At 35.5% G+C, this 21196-nt stretch overlaps 1 protein-coding gene across 1 annotated transcript in view; it reads right to left on the reverse strand.

Moving 5' to 3' along the window:
* LOC148955415 (muscle-specific protein 20-like) overlaps window positions 1-21196 on the reverse strand; it is an 83714-nt gene that overhangs the window by 13019 nt on the left and 49499 nt on the right. Inside the window, exons 2-3 of the mRNA XM_089102194.1 lie at window positions 9461-9542; window positions 2206-2335 (exon numbers count right to left, since the gene is read on the reverse strand). Of these exons, the coding sequence (XP_088958320.1) occupies window positions 2206-2335; window positions 9461-9542 (212 nt within the window). The remainder of the gene's footprint in view (window positions 1-2205; window positions 2336-9460; window positions 9543-21196) is intronic.

The raw sequence follows: 21196 nt of genomic DNA on the forward strand, positions 1-21196 counted from the left end.
AAAATGAAAATAAAAATTAAAGTGAAAAAAAATCTTGAACTGAAGGATCTTTCAACAATTAATATCATTATATATCTAATATTCAATTTGATTTTGGTTATACTTTCCAAGACTGTTCAAGACTCACATAGTTTTGCCATTTTTTTTAACTCTGCCATTTTTTTTAAATAATCGTGTTAGTTTGTTATGAAAACATTCTATGGCTTCTAGGCATTTCTATTTGAGCGGAAAACTGCACCTCAAACTTTGTGGAACATGCATTTTCTTGCATGAAACACCCAAATATAATAAAATGTCAAGTTTCGGAGTGTTCCACCACTCGCAAGCTAGTGCCATTGGTATTTTTGAATCCACCTGGTCAATTTAGGGGGTGGAGGGTAGGCTAATTTTCGTAGAAGCCACATTCCATCATGGTATTATTCACATTTTCAACACCTGGCGTCTCGACTATCATATAATATACAAAGCATACAACTATAAAAAATCAGTATCGATAAATAAATGAAATCTGAGACGAAAAAAATTTTCAATGTATGTTAGATTTAAACTCAAAACAATCATAAATTAATATAAGCGGGTTTCAAAACCCCTTTGCTTTCTAAAAGCCAGAGTATAATCTGCTCTTTACTGAAAAAAAATTCAAATGAGTATACTGAAAAAAAAATATGCATTGCCAATTTGATATACATATACTGATATTTATTCCCTAAAGTCTTAATTAATTTTTTATTTCTTAAAGTTACAAAAGTGAAAATATTTCAAAGAATTGTTTTCAGTAAAGCGCCAATGACGCAGTAAGTTTTAGGCTTTAGCAGTGAGGCGATACCCAAACTCTTGTTTGTAGTTATTTTTATTCGATTCAAACTTGATTTGCATATTCAATTTAAGTTTCACTTGTTTTAAGATTTATTTATTCATTTACATTAATATATATTGTATGTTTGTTCGCATTGATTGTTTATTTAATTTCTATTCGTTTTAAGTTTCATTTATACTTTAATAGCAAAATATTAGTTTTCGTTTTAAGCTTGATTTTCATATTCAATCTAAGCATTAATCACTTTAAGATTTATTTATTGATTTACATTATTACTTGTTGTATGTTTTTTGCTATGACTGTTTATTTAATTTTTGTTCGTGTTGGGTTTCATTTATTCTTTAATAGTAATTTCTGGTCGTTTTGAGTTTGAAGTTTAAAAGGTATTTGTATCTGCTGAGCTTAAGTTTAAAATGGCCTTTACTTTTCTTTGTAAAATTTATTTTTTGGAAAGTTTTTTTTAATTAATCTTATTAAACGAGCAATAATTGTATATATGTTATGTCTTTATATATAGATTTTGTCTAGTAAACGGCATTACATTCTTTTCTGAAAATTAGCATATTACCATTATCCAGTGTGAATAAAACTCCCAGTTCCCGTAGTACTTTTTATAGATCGTTTGCTGACAGAAATTAGAGACCCCTGAGCAAATTATTTAAAATAGATGGCATTGAGGTAAAGAAATTGAATCACCTGACTTTTTGGATAGATGATAATTGTAATCAGACCCCATAACGAAAATAAAGTTGTTTATTTGTGAAACCATGCTGTGCTGATAAGGGACTGGGCAAATAAAACTTGTATACAGTGCTTACTTAACTAATTAGCCACCTTGCTTAATGTTATGCAACAGAACAGGACAACCGATTTTTGAACGACAATAAGAAAAAGGGGATCAGTTGAAGCTTTGACATTTAGATAAACAGTATTCAAATCGAAATATTGTTATTTTGGAATGAATTTCTAGTAAAGTAAGTTTGTTTCTCCTTTGTATAGTTCAGGGTACCAATTCATGAAAAGAGATATTTTTTTTTAAATGTCTTTCTTTTCACCAAGCAATGCTTGGTCCCCTGGTACTATAAACCTGTTCTAGGACCAAGTTTTGAATGTATTTTATGTATTTTTATTTTATATATTTATTAATTGTATACGTGTATTTTTGAATATATGTAAATTTGTAAATATGTAATTTGGAATGTATTTTATATATTCTGTATATAATCTATTACATTATTCATATCGATTTCCACAATTTTTTTAGATACGCCTGAAGGAGGAAAGACTAGCCAATAGACAAAAGAAGTTTTTTTCCAAATGGCTATACAATATGCATTGAATTATTAGGATTAGGAATAACATTTGTCACGCTTAAACTTCCTACTTACTTGCTTATATTTTCCATAAATTTGAACTGTCCTCCATTCTGGTTGAACTTAGGTATAGATCCAGGGCTTATTTTATTCATTAACTTGCAAAGAACTGTTCCATCCCTCAAAATCTCTTCATACGGGACTTCTGTAAATTAACGTTAAGTACAGATGAAGAGCAAATGAACAAGGTTAACGAAGAAGTCCTTATTGACTATTATAATTGACTGTTATAAAACATGCAAATAAATATGAAAATATTGATGTGAATAACAGTCCACAGAAAAAAACAGTTAAGAAAAAAATATTTAATATTATAATGGAAAAGAAAGAATAAAAGGAACAAAACTTCTCCGTAGTTTTTTTTTCACTCTAATTCTTAGGTCAACAAATCTACAATAAATCTATAAATTTTAAAATATTCACAAATACTTGGGAAAAATTGGAATATGGATGTGAATTTTTCTTTCAGATCTAGATTTCTAAGATTTTAAAATCATATCGTTTCATAAAATACATCAAGCGTCATTTCTCCAAATCTCACGTGTTTTTTATGTATATAGTTCTTATGTGTATAACTTTTGGAATGGAGAGAAGAGCGTACGTAGTTGTGTTGGCCTCGGGCAGTTTGTTGCCACAGTGAGTTACCAGTACTTGAGTATTAGTAATGGGTTTTTCCTTAAATTTTAGGGATTTTTCTCTTCCCTCCCAAGAACGAAAAAAAATACAAGTCATCAAAATTCAAAGTTCTCTAAGAGATAAAATTTCCAGAGTCAATTTAGTGCACAAACAAGTGTAGATACTGATCCTTGGAGGAGCGACTCCCCTCCTTTCATAGAGCAAATAGTCCAAAATTGACAAAATTCCCAAATAAAACAATCAATAAAGGTCCCAGCGCGGATTTAAAATACTAACGAAATAGAGAGGGTTTCCCGGTAATCTCCCTCCCCCAAGACCTGAAAACCAATAGAGTCAATAGCCAAAAATTAAAATTGAAAAGCAGTCAAAAATAAATTCGTGCAAAAAAGTCACAATCGTTGGTCTAGTCCGCAGAAAGGAGTACGGACAAAGTTTCTCGTAACAGCACATGCTATAGTTATGCAGAGGATTTAGGGATTCGATCCCATTGAGTCCCTTCCTCCGTCCTACCCCATAACTTAATTGGCTGGGCCATCCGAATTCTATAAAGGTGTATTATGTTTATTTAGGGCATTTAAGAGAAAACTATGAGAACAGGTGGAAAGGAAAGTTTGATTTATTTGAAAACGATCATTAATTTGGAAGCCCTATAGTCATTGAATTACGCAAGTTCATCACGTCGTGCAAAGCCTCTTCAGCACACAGCCATTTCTTGAAGAGAAACGACAATTTTTCGTTATTTATATAGGAATACCAGCCTTTCTTATACTTGCCCGGTTTACACTTAACTATCATGTGGACCTCACCTGTAGAAGGGAATTTTTAAAACCACAAACAATCTATCAAGATCAACCAAGGCCGATGGACACCGATCATAGTTAATGGAACTTGTCCATTAATTCAAATAGAATTCTTATTTTCATGAATTTTCAAGATATGAATTATTTGTTAGTTTTTCGGAAGTTTGGAATGTTTTAATGAAGAAAATCTTGTATAAAATCAAAATAAATATTTTAGACAGTTTCCAAATGGTTAATGGCAGCGAGCTGCAGGCAGGAAGCGATTCGGGCCAATAAAAAAGTATTTTGATAACAATTATTACATCAAGTTAATGCAATACCTGCAATTTGTGCAATATCTTAGGAGCGGTAAAGGACAACAATATTCAATCAAGAGATACTATGTACATCTCAGTTGTCAAAAGGGCGTATTGGAAATGTCCCAGGAACAGCTAATGACATTTAGTTGAAACTTTCAGTGAATGTTGAAGGGTACTTATTGGTTTTTATAGAAAGGATGGTCGTATATACTTCGGAGGGGAGTCATTGGATTTGTAATCAGAATATCTAGTACCCTTTTTAAGAGTCAAAGTGATTTGGGCAGCTATCCCCCCCCCCCACTCAACACCTCGTATTTTCCCGAAATACATCGAATAAAAAATTTTGAGACAGTCAATTTATTCAAAATAGTCCAAAGATCATATTAACAAGGCTTTTGGAGTTGATACAAACCACCAGAGGCTGGGAGCGAGGGTTGTAAGTTATGTAAGAGGCTCATTTGGTTGAAAATTGGAAGTTCTAGTTCCTTTTTAAACGTCAAAAGTGATGAAGGGCGTTCCCCCCCCTTCCCCTGACAATTCCTGTTTTCAACAAACGTATCTGATTGAAATTATGAGATAGCAATTTGTTCAAGATAGTCCAAGGAACATATAATAATACCTCTAAGGTTGACACAGCCCCAAGCACCCTGGGGATAGGGATCAAGTTATGCCATGAGGGCATATAAGGTTTTTGTGGAATGGGCAGTCGTATATGCTTCAGATGGGGCTGATTAGATTTGAAATTGAAAGTTATAGTGCCCTTTTTAAGAGTCGAAGTTATTTGAGAGCAACAAGTCCCCCCCCCCCACTTAAGACAGTCTTTTACTTCAAAATAATCTAAAAATCATATAACAAGGGTTTTGAGGTTTATACAAACCACCAGAGCCTGAGGGCAAGGGTTGTAAGTTATGCCCCTGAGGCATTTAAGGTTCTTAAGGAAGGGATGGTTGTGTAAACTTTAGATGAGGCTCGTTTGGTTGACATTGAAAGTTCCGGGGTATCATGTTCAACTGACCAAAAGGCAATATGTACATGCTACTACCGTTAATAATACTGCTGCTACTACTGCTACTACTACTGCTAATACAGCGCTAACACTACAACTACTACTGCTACCACCGCAACTGTTGTGATACTAGTACTATTAACGCTAAATCTATGAAGCTAAAACTTGAGATAATATTGATGGCAAATTCGAACTAGTAAAAGACACTATGTGCATTTAGATTGTCAAAATAGCTTATCTTCAGAATGGATTTGCGTGGGCTATTAAGTTGGAACTCTCAGAGAATACTTAAACGGGAAGACCAATTGACCAAAAGGCAATATGTGCACATTACTACTAATGCTGCTGCTACTACTACTGCAACATTTACTAGTTCTACTACTACTATTACTATTGCTCCAACTGCTACATCTATCGAAACTACTTGTAAGGTTAAGAGCATTAAGACGAAAATTTCAAGAAATATACGAATATACAGGTTATCAAAAGAGCAAATCGACAATATCGTAGCAATGGCTAATTGTATTAAGCTGAACAGTTATAGTACTGCTGTGACTACTATTACAACTATAATTAAGGGAATGAAGGTGAAATTTTCAGAGAATATTCCTGAAAATGTCTGTTGTACGGATGAGAACCTTCCATCCGTATGCAGGTTGTCAAAAGGGTATATCAGCAATATCTAAGGAACAGTTTCATGTGTGAAATTAAAATTTACAAAACTTGTTGTGGGCAAGGCCGTACACAGGATTTTTTTTCGGAGGGGGTTTTACTCAAAGATTTTTTTTTCGGAGGGGGGGGGGTACACGAAAAAACATCAAAAAACGCATAAAGAATTTAGTTATGTACGTTTTTCTTGTGTATTTACGAGTAAAAAAAACATTTTGGGAGGAGTTCAAGACCCCCAAACCCTCCCTTTGTGTATGCCCTTGGTTGTGTGGGATGTTGAACTAACCAAAAGACAATATTTGCATCATAATACTACTGCTTCTATTCTCACAACAACCGCTTCTACTACTATTATTAATGTTGCTATTACTAATACTAATTCTAGAGCTAGGACGACTACCATTAGCTCTACTCCTGCTGCTAATACCATAATTGTTAGTGCTACTAATACTACTAATAAACCTAATGGTATTAAGGTGAAAACTGCATCGAAACTCCACTGAAAATATCGTAACTGCACTGAAATAAGTCGAAACACACTGTGTACACATAAGTTGTCAAGAGGTAGCATCAGCTATGCTTCGCGAACGATTGATAGTGTTAAGTTGAGAATTTCACCTCGCATTGAAGGGGATGTTGAAAAAAAGGTGCTATGTGCATACTGCTACTAATGCTACTACTGCTACTACAACCTACAACCATTGCTACTATATAAGCTAAGGGTATTAAAGTGAAGCTTTCAAGGAATATTTAGGCGGATGCTGAACTAAATCAAAACAAACTATGATCATTTAGATTGTCAATAGATTGTCAAAGCAATATCACAAAAACGGTATACATTATTAAGTTAAACTCTTCAGGGTAAGTTATGACAGATTTTGAACTAGGTAGAAGACACTATGTGAATACTTTTCATACTACTTCTACGGTTACTATAACTAATGACACTAAGGTACATTAGATTGAAACGTTTAGGGGGAGTTCTAATAAACGAAAAAACTATACGCATCCAAGTATTAAAAGAGTATATAAGCAATATTATAGGCAGCGCTGCTCTATCATAGCTAATAATATCAATGATATTTTAAAGGAACTTATTTGAATGGAAATTCAAAGTTCTAGTTCCCTTTTTAAGAGTCAAAAGGGATGGGAGGGCAATCAGCCCTCCTATTTAGCTCATAATTTACCAAACACTTCCAATTGAAATTTAAGATAGCCATTTTGTTCAGCATAGCTGAACGATCTTGTAACTGCGGCTCTAGGGCTATTGCGTAGGTCAACCACCCAAAGTTATGTAATTTGTCAATTATGTTTAAAAACTAGATGTTGCCTCAAGATTAAATCAAAAAGTACTGTGTGTATGCTGATTGCCAATAAGACATATCAGCAGTATCCCAAGAATGACTGATGATATTATGTTCAAACTTTCGGGGCTACTTCTATCACTACTTCTGCTCCTAAAATTTAACCAAATCAAAAACGTATAAGTGTATCCAAGCTGTCAAAGAGCATAGATCTGCTTCTGCTCCAAAAAATAACCGCAACATGCTTTACATTTTTACGATTAGGGAAGGAAGAAAAGCGCAGTAGCCAAACTCTTGTTTGCAGTAATTTGTGTTTGTTTTAAGTTTGACTTGATATTTTTACTGTTATATGTTAGTGCCTTTAATCTCTATGTTTGCATTAATCGTTTATTTTAATTTCTGTTCGTTTTGGGTTTCGTTTATTCTTTAATAATAATACATAATCGTTGAAAATAGCAATGCGGATCTCTCAGGCTATATAACCAGAACATCATCAACCAGAACATCATCAACTATTATGTAGTGCTTGATTTCTTTCCTAAACTTGTTTTATAAGGAAGTGCATTAGAAGGTAATGGAAATATTCATTCTTTTTAAAAGAACACATGATTTACAAAATAGCTTACTGAAGGCACTGCTGTTTCCACCTTTTTTGCATTTAGCCAATATTCATTGAAAAATTCCTGCGTATTCTGATAGCCCCATTCAGCTACTTTAAACTTCATCATGAATCTGTTATTTGCGTGAGATTCATACAAAATTCAAACGAAAATGAAGCAATTTTGGCAACCCTGATTTGTAATAAATAAAAAAATATTGATTTGGGAACTGTCTTCGGACATGTTAACTCATATTTTACTATCAAAAATTTGACAAGTTGAAAGGTTTCAAACATATAACATTTATAAATTGTGAGCTGAACAGCTGAAGTCTCCAAGTTTGAAGTTTGACCTCAATTTTAGCGTGAAATTTTGTAGAATGAAAATATCACTTGCTCCCGATAAAGAAAATAAAAACGTATCCAACTTGAATGCAAACGACGTGAAGAGTGTCATGACAGTCAAATTTTATTCTATATTTTCCATCCAATGGTCCATCTTAAGTTAAAAAAAAAAAACATACCAAGAGCCGCAATGATGTCAAATATCAACTGTTTTTGGTTATCAAAGTATGAATCCTCAACCTTGCTTTTTGGTTGAAATGATTACACATCAGATGTTATTTCCTAGTGCCAAGAAAGCCAAAAAAAGAACTAAAGGGCTCGGAACACGTAGCTGATTTCGGGAACCGATTTCAGCATCAGTGGACAGACGATAGCGGTAAGAAAAATTTGTTGAAAGAAAAATTTATTGCGCGAGATTTCCAAAACAAAACATCATGGACACAAATAGTCAACTGAAGTTTATTAATAGTTGCATGATTGATCTCAGCTTAGTTCTCAGTTTAGTTCTCAGATCAGTAGCGGGGTCTTTCAACACACATCTTTGGATGACTATGTATTATGATACATGATCATCCGTCATCTTGGATGACGATGATAATGATAAAAATCGGCGCCGAAAACCAGAAAATTTTTGGTACTATCCCATTTTGCGGGCCTCTCTAAAAAGTCAAGTTTGGTTGATGCTAATGAAATAAAATAAAATAGGATGACTATATAATAGTTTAGAAACAAATTTGGGCTGCAAATTTGCACATTAGGGGTGGGGGGGGGGCAAAGCACTGCATATATTAAATACGTAACCTAACCTAACCTAGGTACCTTTTTCCCCATCTAAACTCCAAAAAACCACCGTTTAGTATCGTTTACGCAATTAAAACCATGCTAGACAAAATAATCCTCTCAGTGGTGTCTGAATCATCTTGTAAAAACGGATTTTTCAAAGGGTCTCTGCCGTTTGACTGTAGCATCTCTTGTTGGACTTCTTTAGAGAGGCCCGTATAAAGGGATTGTACCAAATTTATCAAGCTCGAATCGATGCCGATTTCTTTTAAAATTGGCACTGATTTGGAAATCAGTTCCCAAAATCAGCTACGTGTGTCCAGCCCTTAAGATAAGATAGTTTACGGAAATCGTTGATAAGGAAATTTTTTTATGACTTTCCATCAGTCGGAACCAACCATGGTGTCGAGTTGACTTACCAAAGGACAAGGAAGTTATATGATTAAAAAACAAATACACGGAAATCAAGGCTTCGATACTTAGACAAGCGTAAAATCTGTTTTTGTCATTCAAGAAGAAAGGTTTTAGAAGTTTGATGAGGGACAACGGGCCTTTGGTAAGAAAATTTGAATTGGCTCCGTTTAAGAAGAATCTTTAAGTACCATGCAAAAACATATACAAATTCAGTGGCATCAATTTAAAAATTAGTGGGGACAAGTTTTAGAAGGGAGGGGGTGCAATTTTTTCTCAATCACAATACCAACAAGGGTATTTTCCAAATATAAGGGGGATGGCCAAAAATCATGGGATGTATCCCCCCCCCAATGACACTGCAAAAATGAATTTAGGAAAGATGTTTTGTTCTTTACTTTGTGCTTTCACTAAAAACTTACCGAAAGAAATCGTTTCGCCAGTAACTTCCTTGATCCATTCGAGAGCTTCATTTTCTTTTTCTGGTTCTCTCTTGCCTGCAGACTAGAAAAAATAGGTAGTTCTACAAATGTTTTTTATTTACAAAAGAAAGCGTTTCAATAACTGAAGAGCCTACTGTCGTAAACAACAATTTTCAAAAGCAATTAGTTTCAATAACGTATGGGTTCATTATCAGGGGCGTCAGTGTGGCAATTTCAATACATCTAACTTCAGTTTTAGACACATTCCAATTCAGCGTGCTTACTTTGCACAAAGCACTGTTTAAAGACCCTAGTCGAGTGAATGCCACACTGAACTTGCAATCATATGTCCTTCGGGATGGGGGTTTGAATCCTGGTGTCTCCAATCTTGGATTGTCAATGTCTCCCAAGATTCCGTTGGAACATCCGTGATGTTACTCTGCAAGCTCAACAGCCGAGAGTCTGGGAAACATACGGTTAAACAAATTCACATGAAATATCTGAATTTTGGATTCCCTGTGAGGCTGAAAACGCCTGGTCATGCTGCAAGCACAAGTAAGTTGGTGGCGTTTAAGGGGAGTATGAGCACCAAAACTAAAAATAATTCATAGAAATTACGTTTTAGACTCCGGACAAATTTAATTTTGTTTTTAGGAACTGGAGAAAAGGTTTTATCCGTCAAAAACTTTTTAAATTTGCTTTCATAAAAATTACATAAAAATGGACCTTGGGATTTTTCCTAGATTGCCCGTCATTATAGCGCTTTTTACAATGAATTATTGAATATTAAGAGCTTTCCTTATCAAAACAGAATATTTTCAATACTAGATCTATAGAAATACATGCTGTAAAGGTTACAGCTCATAAAATCTACCTAATATGCTTATTCATTGCTGGTATAACAGATTTTCTTCTTTTGAGTGTCCATTTCTTATGAATTTAAAACATTTGTCAAGAAAACGCTGTATTTTTATTGAAAAAGCTACCTTATTGTTAGCAGGCGAACGCTCTAAAAACGCTGGAGGAAAGCACTACATCTCGTCCCCTGAGAGCGGTTTTATTGTATCTTCAACTTTTTCGGAAAGTGAAGTTAGGACTGCCATCTAACGTGAAATTTTTCGCTCTGTCCGATTCCGTCGACCATTTTGTTGTAGCTCAGCTAGAAGTTCCCCAGATTTCTCGTTTATCGTATCTCACATCTTGCCGTTTTGTTAAGAGCGGTTTTGTCGTACCTCATATGGGAAAATTACATGGGCATTTTTGTCGTAACTCCGTCAACGTATACTTTTGAAGAAGAAAAGATTTGGTTAAAGTTTCAAAATGAGACCCAAACGGACATTGTTTACATCCGCACAAGCTGCACAATATTTGCAGGAATCCAGGTACCTCATTTTTGTGGAATTGACTAAGATTTTGTTCCAAGAGTATATCAAAATTTGATATACTCTTGAAACAAAATATTAAATAGGCTACAAATCAGGTAGCCTATTTAATAGGCTACCTGATTTGTTATGGTTTTTGGTGCATATCAGTGGTCAGAATAAATCTTGGCTATGGTCATATTTTGGTAGTGTTGCCTTGTAATGCAGCAGCCTGTCTGTTAAGCAATTTACAGCTCTGGATCTTCCTGTAGCTTTAGCTGCCAAGCTTGGACACACCCTTAAAGATCTAAGTGATCTGACCCACACACAACATACAGGAGCTTGACAACCATCTAACTACAGAAATGATCTTTGAGTGCTTCTCCTTTAATGTGTGTTGCAATTACAATATTATGAAGATCCCCCCCTCCCCTAGACGGACTATAAACTCCACTTTTAATACTGTTTTAGGGATTTTATGAGATAGAATCTGTAAGCTTTGAAAAAGATCGAAAGATGTGTTTAAAAAGTACCGAAAATTTTCTGTACACACCCTCCCTTTTTGTCGCGATTTCCCCCCCCCCCCTGGATTGGAAGGCTGGATCCGCCCAGGATCCGGCCCTGTGTAGTATTATTTGAAAAAAAAACTACGTTTTCTAAAGAGTTAAAGAGGCTGAGTCAAAAGTTCGAACCTTAACACGCACAGGGAATATGAGGTACAACTGAAAGCTTGCAGTTGGTCTTGTCAGGTTAAGAGGACTATTTTGATCTAATTTAATAATGAAATACTATGCTTTTAGGAATTTCAAAAATTAACATGGGCTCTTATGGGAAAACGAGGTTTTTCGTAAATGTAAATTTGGGGGATAATTTTTTTGGTCTGAAAATATCAAAAGGCCCTAACAGGTCGAATTCTGTTTCGAATGAGTCCTCATTCACCTGGATCCGTTGCCAACTGTGGCCTGTAGGCGTGTCAGATAAAATAAATAACTTGATGAACATTAAGTGGCTATATTTGGTTTTTGGAAAACAGGGAAGGAGGGTCGAAACTTCCGGCCCACTTTCCCCCATGAAGATAAAGTCGGAGGGGGGTGAAATTTCACATGTTTCTTAGTTTGAGCTTAGGCTACAAAATGCGATCACTGCCATCTCTATGCGACCGCTAGGACCGAAAATCGCTTAACATTGTGGTGGGTCGCCTCTTTAAAGAGGCACAAGTGTGCCTCCTTGAACTTTTCTGACTGGTGTACTCAAGACTTGAGCTATAGTTTTTTGTTTGTTTTTTCTAGCGAGGAAGATCTATCTTCTGATTCAGAAAAAGGCAGTGATCCTCTCTATCGACCCGAACTAGATGCAAGCAGCCTTTCAGAACTAAATTTCCGAGAATCTGATCAGGAAGTAGCTGAGGCTCTTCAAGAAAATGTGGATTATGATCTCTTTTCAGAGGTTAATGTCAGTGTTGGCTGTGGTTCTAGTTAAAGTGCCATAACAGGTTCAGTGGCAGCGGAAAATCAGGAGCACCTCAAGATTCCCAATAATGCTGAACCTGTACAAGAAACAACCGAGCCAGATCTAAATAGTCAAAGCAATACAGTGGATCATCCTAATTCACGTAAAAAGACCAGAAAACGAATTTCAGATAGGAAGAACTGGGTTAAGACAAAGATCAAGGCAGCAGTAAACTCTGGTATTGTATATATGAATCCTAACAACCAGAAAACTCATGGGAAAGAGAAGACAGTGAAGGATGTTGTTTGTAATAAGGATTGTCATTATAATTGCAGTCAGGCTATTGCCTCTGAAGAGAGACAAAAGATTTTTGATGATTTCTGGAGACTAAGTAAGGATATGAAGAAAATGTTTTACTTGAAAACAACTAAGACCGTTCCAACCAAGACTAAAACCAAGAAGAAAGTGGAGACGCGCAGGAGTTGCACACTGCGATATTATTTTGTCGTTAACACGAAAACAGTCCGGATTTGCAAGACATTTTATTTGGCTACTCTTGATATTTCAGAGAGAAGAGTTTACTACGCACATTCAAATGTTGCTACAACAGGAATGCCAAATCCAAAGGCAGTACAGGTACCTCGAAACAAAACTAGTAACGAGGACACTGAACTAGTGAAAAAGCATATTGAATCTTTCCCGTGCGTTGAATCGCATTATACTCGAGCCAAGTCTACCAGAAAATTCTTGGAGGCAAATCTAAACATTCGCAAAATATATGAACTGTATCAGGAATACTGCAGAGAACTAGCAAGAAATGATGTTAGTGAGTTCAAGTATCGTGAGATCTTCAACACGCAGTTTAATTTGTCATTTCATATTCCGAAAACAGATCAATGTGATGTATGCGAGGAAAAACGTGTAAGTGAAGAAAACCGAAATGAAATAGATCAGGAAGTAAAAGACAAGTATGAGGCTCATGTAAAAAGTAAAATTGAGACCAAGATTGAACGTTACATGGACAGGTCAAACCTATCTATTCCCCTACTTTGTTTTGATCTGGAGAATGTTTTTCCGCTGCCCCGGGGTAATGTTTCTTCATTTTTCTATAAAAGGAAGAAAACTACATTCAACCTTACGGCAATTCTTTCATTCCAGAGAAGGACTGGCAAGGAAATCAATGAGGTATACTGTTGCATTTGGTCCGAGTTTGAGGCTGGACGTGGAGCAAACGAAATAGCTAGTGGACTAGTGGCCATACTGGAAAAAGTCCTTGATACTTACCCTGATATCCGCCAGTTAATTACTTGGTCGGACTCCTGCGTGTCCCAGAACCGAAACTCAATTATAGGCTTCACCATCCAAGATGTTCTAGGAAAATTTCCGCGCTTATAACAAGTGGTTATGAAGTATTGTGTACCAGGTCATTCGAGTATACAGGAGGTTGATGCTGTAAATAGCACTATTGAGCGGGGGTAAAGCATCTTGATTTGTTTTCCCCACTAGATCTGGCGAGGAAGTTACTGAAAGTAAGAAGGATACATCCTTTTAATGTCCTGCAAATGACCCAGTCAAAGTTCTTTGACTTTCAAAAGTCAGCAAAGCTGTACAAGTACTTGTTGGTACCGTATTCAAAGGTAAAACAACTTGAGTTCCGTCAGGATAACGCTAAGAGAGTTTGGTTCAAAACTTCCTTCTCTGGAGACTTGCAAATGGCTACTATATCACAAGAATGTACTTCGGTTAAAAAATGTCCCAACACTTCGGCTGTCCGTGTTGTTGAACGTCTTGTTTTGCCCAAACTTTGTGGCAAAAAGATTGATCTACCTGAGGCGAAAATCAAAGATGTCAAGAATCTCTTGAAGTTCATCCCCAACCAAGACAAGGAGTATTTTGAAACCAAGATTGAACAGTAATACAAGGCCAAGGGGATGCTGAACGTTTGGAAGCCTCTCCGTCTACGCGAGATCCCTGTCCAGAGGAGGATCCCACTGAAGCAAAACGGCGGCCGGCAAAGAAACTCAACAAAAAATAAACGTTTCTGACGTTTTTTGTAATTTTTATACTTTTTCAAATAGTGTTGCTGCATAAGAACTCGTTTGTCGTATCTTCATGGTGAAAAGAATAGGCAGCCCACACCATTTTATCGTATCTAAGTTTACTCCCATTTCGTTAAGGGCGGATTGTCGTATCTGTATTTCATTTCAAGTTTCGACAATGAAAACTTTACCTTTTCCATGTCATATTGGGGAGACCTTCCTTGTTATTTTTTCTCTTTTTTTTATGTATTTGCGAAGAAAATCGGTTGTACCGTGTAAGTTCCAGCAAAGGTGAAATTTTCAATGTCGTTTTTCTTGGAATTTTGAAAACCTTAGTTACGACAAAACCGCTCTAAGGGGACGATCTGTCTAGCCTAGACTTGAATAGAAATAAAATGCCGGTTGATTTAAATTTGCACGTTTTGAGAAGAGGAGTCACTAGAGAGGCTTCTGAAATTTTTATTTTTTTCAAATTTCATTAGCATGCTTCCAAATTACGCGTGAAAAAAAAATGACATTTCCGACTGTCTAAAGCCCAACTCGTGCGTGACATTGGATTAATCATAAAATAAATAAAAAATAGTAGAAATAATTTTTTTAAGAAAAATTATCTATATTTTCTTTCTAGGAAATTCAAATTTGGCCTAAATTTGTTTCCATTGTGAACTTTTAAACTTCAGAGTCATGAATATAAACCATCGATTTTTACTTTTTTTTTTACCAGTATTATCACTTAAGTTTACTTACAAAAACAAACGTTTGAGAAATTAAATGAAACACAGTTTCAGTAATATCTCTATTAATCGTGGAAACCGGAAACACGCCACAAGCATCTTTGATATTTTTTTCTGAAGAGGAAGTGATATGATCGTAGCAGCTATGGCACATCCGAAATTGAGGTAGAAACTGCCTTCCTTCACGATGCACTGTCAAATGCAGACAACTCTAGTGGTTCCGCCACATACTATGACACCCTGACAAGAGGATATCGAAGCAGTGACGAAGAACTGCAAAACAAATCAGTGGCCAAAGAAAATACACTACCTACTGTAAGTCGGGCATGGAGTCACTTAGCGATTGCAGAGAATATGGTTATACTGCAGCAGTTTTGAGAATGTTTGTTGATCGTCGAACTAGCAGTCGCTGAAAAAAAACCTCCCCGAGCCAAACATATCACCGAACCTCAAACGAAACAATGAATGCTTGTAACATGAAGTGTGTGCAAGCATTACTTCTATTTTGCCTTCAAAATAATGCATGAGATAGTTAACTATTGGGCTCTCGAAAAAAAGAAGTTTCAATATGACAAATAAAAAAAAATTTAGTTTCATAAATACCTGCTAAATACATACAAACTAGACAATACCTATTCTGGCCCTCTAAGTAAACCACTCATAGCATTAATAACTATTGTGTCTACAAATCTAATGTGTTGTGTTTGCTCCAAGGTTTGAGGTAACTTCATTTCTTTCAGGTTACTTCAAGGTTCAACTTCAAAGCCAGCTTTGAAGCTGGCTTTGCATGCTGGCTGGCTTGACCCAGCGTCAAGCCACGTTGATATGCTCATTCTTTCAAAATTATTTGTGACAAATATCACAAAAAAATATAAAAAAAACATGAAGTAGGGAAACCTTAAAAGGACTGGCAAGATTTGTCAATAAATAAAATTCCAAGACACATGTTGCACTAAACCTTGAGATCATTTCAAAAGCTTTAAATCATAGAGAAAATACTATTATACTCCCTGAATAAGTTCATTGCTGTTATTCGAATTGTCTCTGTTCTAACAAAACGAATTCACTCGCAGAAGAATTAAAATAGTGTGTAAGGAATTTTCTTATTTAAAACAAATAAAAAACGGTATTTTTCGAATATCGAGGGGTTTTTTTTTTCATGGAAAATCGTTTTTTCTGCAGAATTAAAACCACATAAAGTTTTTATTCTATCTTTTTTTATTAGGTTCACAGAGAGTTCCTAGGGAGATACTAAGCATTCCATAATAATAGGCACTTAATTTGGCATGGAATACATTCACCATCACCCGGAAGTTTCCGCCTTCTAGAACAAATGATTTGTTTATAATAAATTTGCGTAGGCGGTGCACAGACTTGGAGGTAATCTTTATGCCAAGAAAAAGGATCCTAATTACTAATCTGTTTCCACCTGGCAAATTTTTGGTTTCTGAAATAAAATATTCTTGAACTGCATTTACGTCATTTAAAATAGATTTTAATTTTATATTTGAATTCAAAATCGTCACTCGGCATTTGTCTGGGGGAAAAAAAATAAGGTTTATATCAGAATTTCCATCTTTTCTTCTCAAGACACTGCAAAGATGCTAACGAATAAAGAAGATTTTAATTCACGCGAAGGATAATCTATCTCACTTTAACTGTTGTAACTTAAAAGGCACTATTTTAAACGGTGCTTGGCGTTCCCCTCCCCACCCTGAAATTTAATAAGTTTTTTCAGTAACAAAATTGGAAAAAATTAATGGAATCAAACATTTCATAACATTTTTTGAGCAAAATGCGAAAATGGTCAGAAATCCTTATTTTGAATAAGCTAGCAATAGTTCATCTACTGGAAGAAACAAGACGAATCAAACAGTTTGAGGTAACGAACTGTAAGTAAAAAGCGACCCGGCTTAATAGTAACCGAAACTCTAAAAAAACGGAATTTTGATACCAATAGATATATAAAAAGAATCGGCTTATTATGCTCATTTCAAATATATAAGCTTCATTAAGATTAGTCTTACCATTAACGACTACAAGCTAGAGAAAATTTCCCTTGTTTTTCGAAAAAAGAAAGAATCATCCCTTAAAGGTCATATAATCTTAATGAAAATCGCAGAATCAGATCAGCGTATCAGGAAACCATACGGTAGAGGTTTCAACCTCCTATCTGCAAAAATTTGGAATTTTGTGTTTTTTGCCAGAAGAAAGATCACGGATGCGTGTTTCTTTGTGGTTGTTTTTTTTTGTTGTTTTTTCCTCAGGGGTGATCATATCGATCCTGTGGTACTAATATATCTTGAGAGGGCTCATTCGAACGGGGGCCTACAAAATTAAAAGTTCTAGTGCCCTTTTTAAGTGACCAAAAAGATTGGAGGACAACTAGGCCCCCTCCCCTCCCCCTTTTCCCAAAATCGTCCGATCAAAATTTTGAGATAGCTATTTTGTTCATTATAGTTGAAACGCCCAATAACTACGCCTTTGGATATAATATACCCCCCCCCCACACACAGCCCCAGGGGAAAGGTCTTTTAGTTATAAAATTTGCCCATTGTTTACGCATAGTATTAGTTATTGGTAAGCAAGCATACATTTTAGTGTGGAGGGGGGGACAAATTCTCTGCTGGTAGTTTTTCCACAGGGGAATTTTCCATGGGAAGGGAAATTTTCAGGGGGTGAACTTGTCAGGAGATATTATACACTGGTGGAATTTGCAAGAATCCCTTTGCAAAATTCTTTTTATAAGTCTTTCTTTCTCTTTTCCGTCTCAATTTTACGCGTGGAGTTGTTAAGAGTAGCTGTCCTGGGTAAATTTTCACCAGGATTAAATTTCGTAGAGGATATATCCGTGGGGAGGGTATTTCTCCATGGAGGGGGCCAGATTTCCTGGGATTATTTAAAAAACGATCAGAAATTAAATTTAAAAAAAAGTTTTTCAACTGAAAGTAAGGAGCAACATTAAAACTTAAAACAAACAGAAATTATTACGTATATGAAGGGGATTGCCTCCTCCTCAAGACCTCGCTCTTTACGCTCAAGTTTTAACTCTGTCCCAATTCTATAAGAACGACTCCTGAAACACAAGGGTCGTTTATTTAGAACAATAAGAAGCATTTTTAAAAGTACTAAAAACTTTAGCGTAAAGAACGAGGTGTTGAGGAGGAGGCAACCTTTTTCAGATACGTAATAATTCCTGTTCGTTTTAATTTTTAATGTTGGTTCTTACTTTCAGTTGAAAGAACCTGCTTTTTTATTTGTATTTCGTGAGGAAGACCGCTTCCTTTTTTCAGCGCTATAGGAGAAAGTCTCAAGAAAATATGTTCACATTTTTTGAGCGAAAATGTGAAACTGGACAGGACTCCTTATTCCAAATAAGCAAGCAATAGTTTAAGTTAACAAAGTTTGATAAAATAGGGAAAATAAATTTGAGAATGGGGTTTTTATAAGGCTAACGAAAATACTGGAAGAAACAAGACCAATATTTTTTTAGGACAACCACTTCGCTGCTTAGGGAGGGGGGCTGGAGGCCTAAAAAGGTGTATTTAATGCCAAAACGCCCTAACTTTCATTGAGCCGTCAGGAAAATACAGAATTAGTACTAAGAAGGGGGTGAAGGTAAATGTTGATACATAATCTCTTTTGATATCCGGGAAGTTTTCTGGTCTACGCCATTATTACGAAAGTGAAGAGTAACATTACACTTCAAAACGTATTATTCTGTATAGTAAAGGGATGCCCCCTCCTCGTCCCAAATCTCCCCCCTGTGGTCGTAGAAACTTCGGAGGATACCCTTTTGATCGGAAATTGACAGTTCTAGTTCTTTTTGTTCAAAGTTGAGTGAGATTAAAGACCAGCCAGCCCTGTCCAGCCAATTTGAAATATGGTCCTTTTATTAGCCCTTAGGACATCTGATTGATATTTTGAGGTAGCTATCTTGTACTTTCTATGTGTCTACTCTATTTTGTGCATGGTGGAATTCTTCTTTAGAGGGAATTCTCCGGGAGAAATTTCCACAATACGTCGGTCTTCAAGCTAAAGTTTTTTAGTTCTTTTAAAAAAGCTTCTTATTGTTCTAATTAAACAGCCCTTGTGTTTCAGGTGTAGTTCTTAGAGAATTGTGACAAAAAGTCAAACTTCACTGCAAAGAGCGAGGTATTGAGGAGAGAGCAGCACCCCTCTTATATGCAATAATTTCTGTCCGTTTTAAGTTTTAATGTCACTCCTTACTTTCAGTTGAAATATAGTTTTTTTTTTAATTTAAGTTCTGGTCGTTTTTTAAATAATGCCGGGAAGTCTGGCTCCCCGTTCATATAAATGTCCTCCCTCCACGGAAATTCCCTCCACCTAAAATACCCACACCAGGAAAATTCACAACAGACCAATACCTTTCTTGCGAACGATTTCGCTAAAAAATTCTTCTCGGCACCCTTTCATTTGGAAATGGCCTTAATTTATTACTGTTTTTTATATCGTGCCAGAAATCCCCCTCCGTGGGAAAGGTTTCCCGGAAAACTCTTCCCCCAGTGGAAATTTAGTCTCGCAGAACGTTCTCCCATGGAGAATTTCTCCTGTGGAAAGTCCGTTCCCCAGAGATAGATCCTCTAGACACTTGCAACCGGGCGAAAATTTCCCCCTCCCCGGATGAATAATATATTACCCTTAACATCTCCACATTTAAAATTGAGCTGACAAAGAAGTATTCATCTGCTGTTGTTATTTTTTTGTAATGTTGTATACGATGGTGTTTTTTTTTCGATATTATGAGAAATAAAAATATTCAGCTCGAACCAAGTATTGTTTTCAGTTAAATTCAATAATATTCTGGTATTCAGAAATAATTGGGGGGGCGTCAGCCCTACTCACATTAGTTCCTGCTCGTTTTGAGTTTGACTCAGTTATTAATTGTAATTTCTGTTCGTTTTGGGTTTCATTTACTATTGACGGTGATTTGTGGTAGTTTTACCCTTAGAAAATGATTTGTCTTTTTTTCTAATTTTTGGTTTGATGTAGCTCTTTACTTTTCTTTGAAAAACTGATTGTGTGAAAAAAGCTTTTCAAAATTCATTCTCACTAAAGCGCTAGTTTTAAGAGTTCTGCAAAAAAAAAAAAAAAAAAAAAAAAAAAAAAAAAAAACAACTGCGAAATGTGACGAGCCAGTTTATTCGAGCTAATTTCTTAGACATCTTCCGTAATATGTAAATCAGTAATTTTTGTCCATTTGAACTTTCAACCTCGCTCTTTACTTCCATAAGAAAACTTTTTTAAATTAAATTTTGCTTTCTCCCTATTTTCCAAATATAAGCAACAAACCTTCAAAAAGATTTGCTTATTATTAGGGATGAAACTAAAGAATTCAATATGATTTTTGTTAAACTATGGGTTTTACTTCCAATCTTCCTAGAATTTTCTAAAAAAAAATATATACAACTTGAGTCCAAGGGGTATGTTGTTGCCGGTAACTTTGAGAATTCGCACATAAGAAAATCAATTATTTTCATGAAAATAAATAAATAAAATACTGATTAGGCTATTATTTATTAAAAACGATTATTGAACTTTTTTTATTTTAAATTGCTAAGGGATGTGTGAGGAGAGATATAAGAAGGAGAATTGTGAACCCCCTTTTGAAAGGTTTCCAACCGTGGAGACATAATGATACACTTCCTGTTAATTGCTCTTCTCAGTTCTTTCACACCAGAAGTTGGCATTTGGCACTTAACAATGAACTAACGACAACATTTATCAGATACACGTTAGAAGAATCGTAAAGGCTGTAACTTTAAAATGATTACTTAAACATCTCTTTGGGATATTAAGGTAATCTACTAGTCCGGACAGAAAAAATAATAGAAACTAATAATGAGATACAGAAAAGTGATAACAACCATACAAAAAAGAGATTTTCTCGTTTTTTAGTACGAGGGGTGGTGGCTTTAAAGCCAGGGAAAACCACAGTTTTGTAGCTAAAAATGGCAGTTTGTTGCGGTTTAATCTCTTTCATGACTTAAACAAAAATGCTAGAACCTTTAGTTTCCATTCAAGTTAGCCCAAACTTGTGGTATTTGTCCTGCGGTGGCGCAGTGAGTTTGACCTTAGTTTGGTTATACGGGACCCAGATATCGAACCTTTGCTGTAGCAACAAACTACGGG

This window comes from Artemia sp. Qi Xiang Cuo, chromosome 2, assembly GCF_049724085.1.
Source record: "Artemia sp. Qi Xiang Cuo chromosome 2, ASM4972408v1, whole genome shotgun sequence".
NCBI classification, from domain to species: Eukaryota; Metazoa; Arthropoda; class Branchiopoda; order Anostraca; family Artemiidae; genus Artemia; species Artemia sp. Qi Xiang Cuo.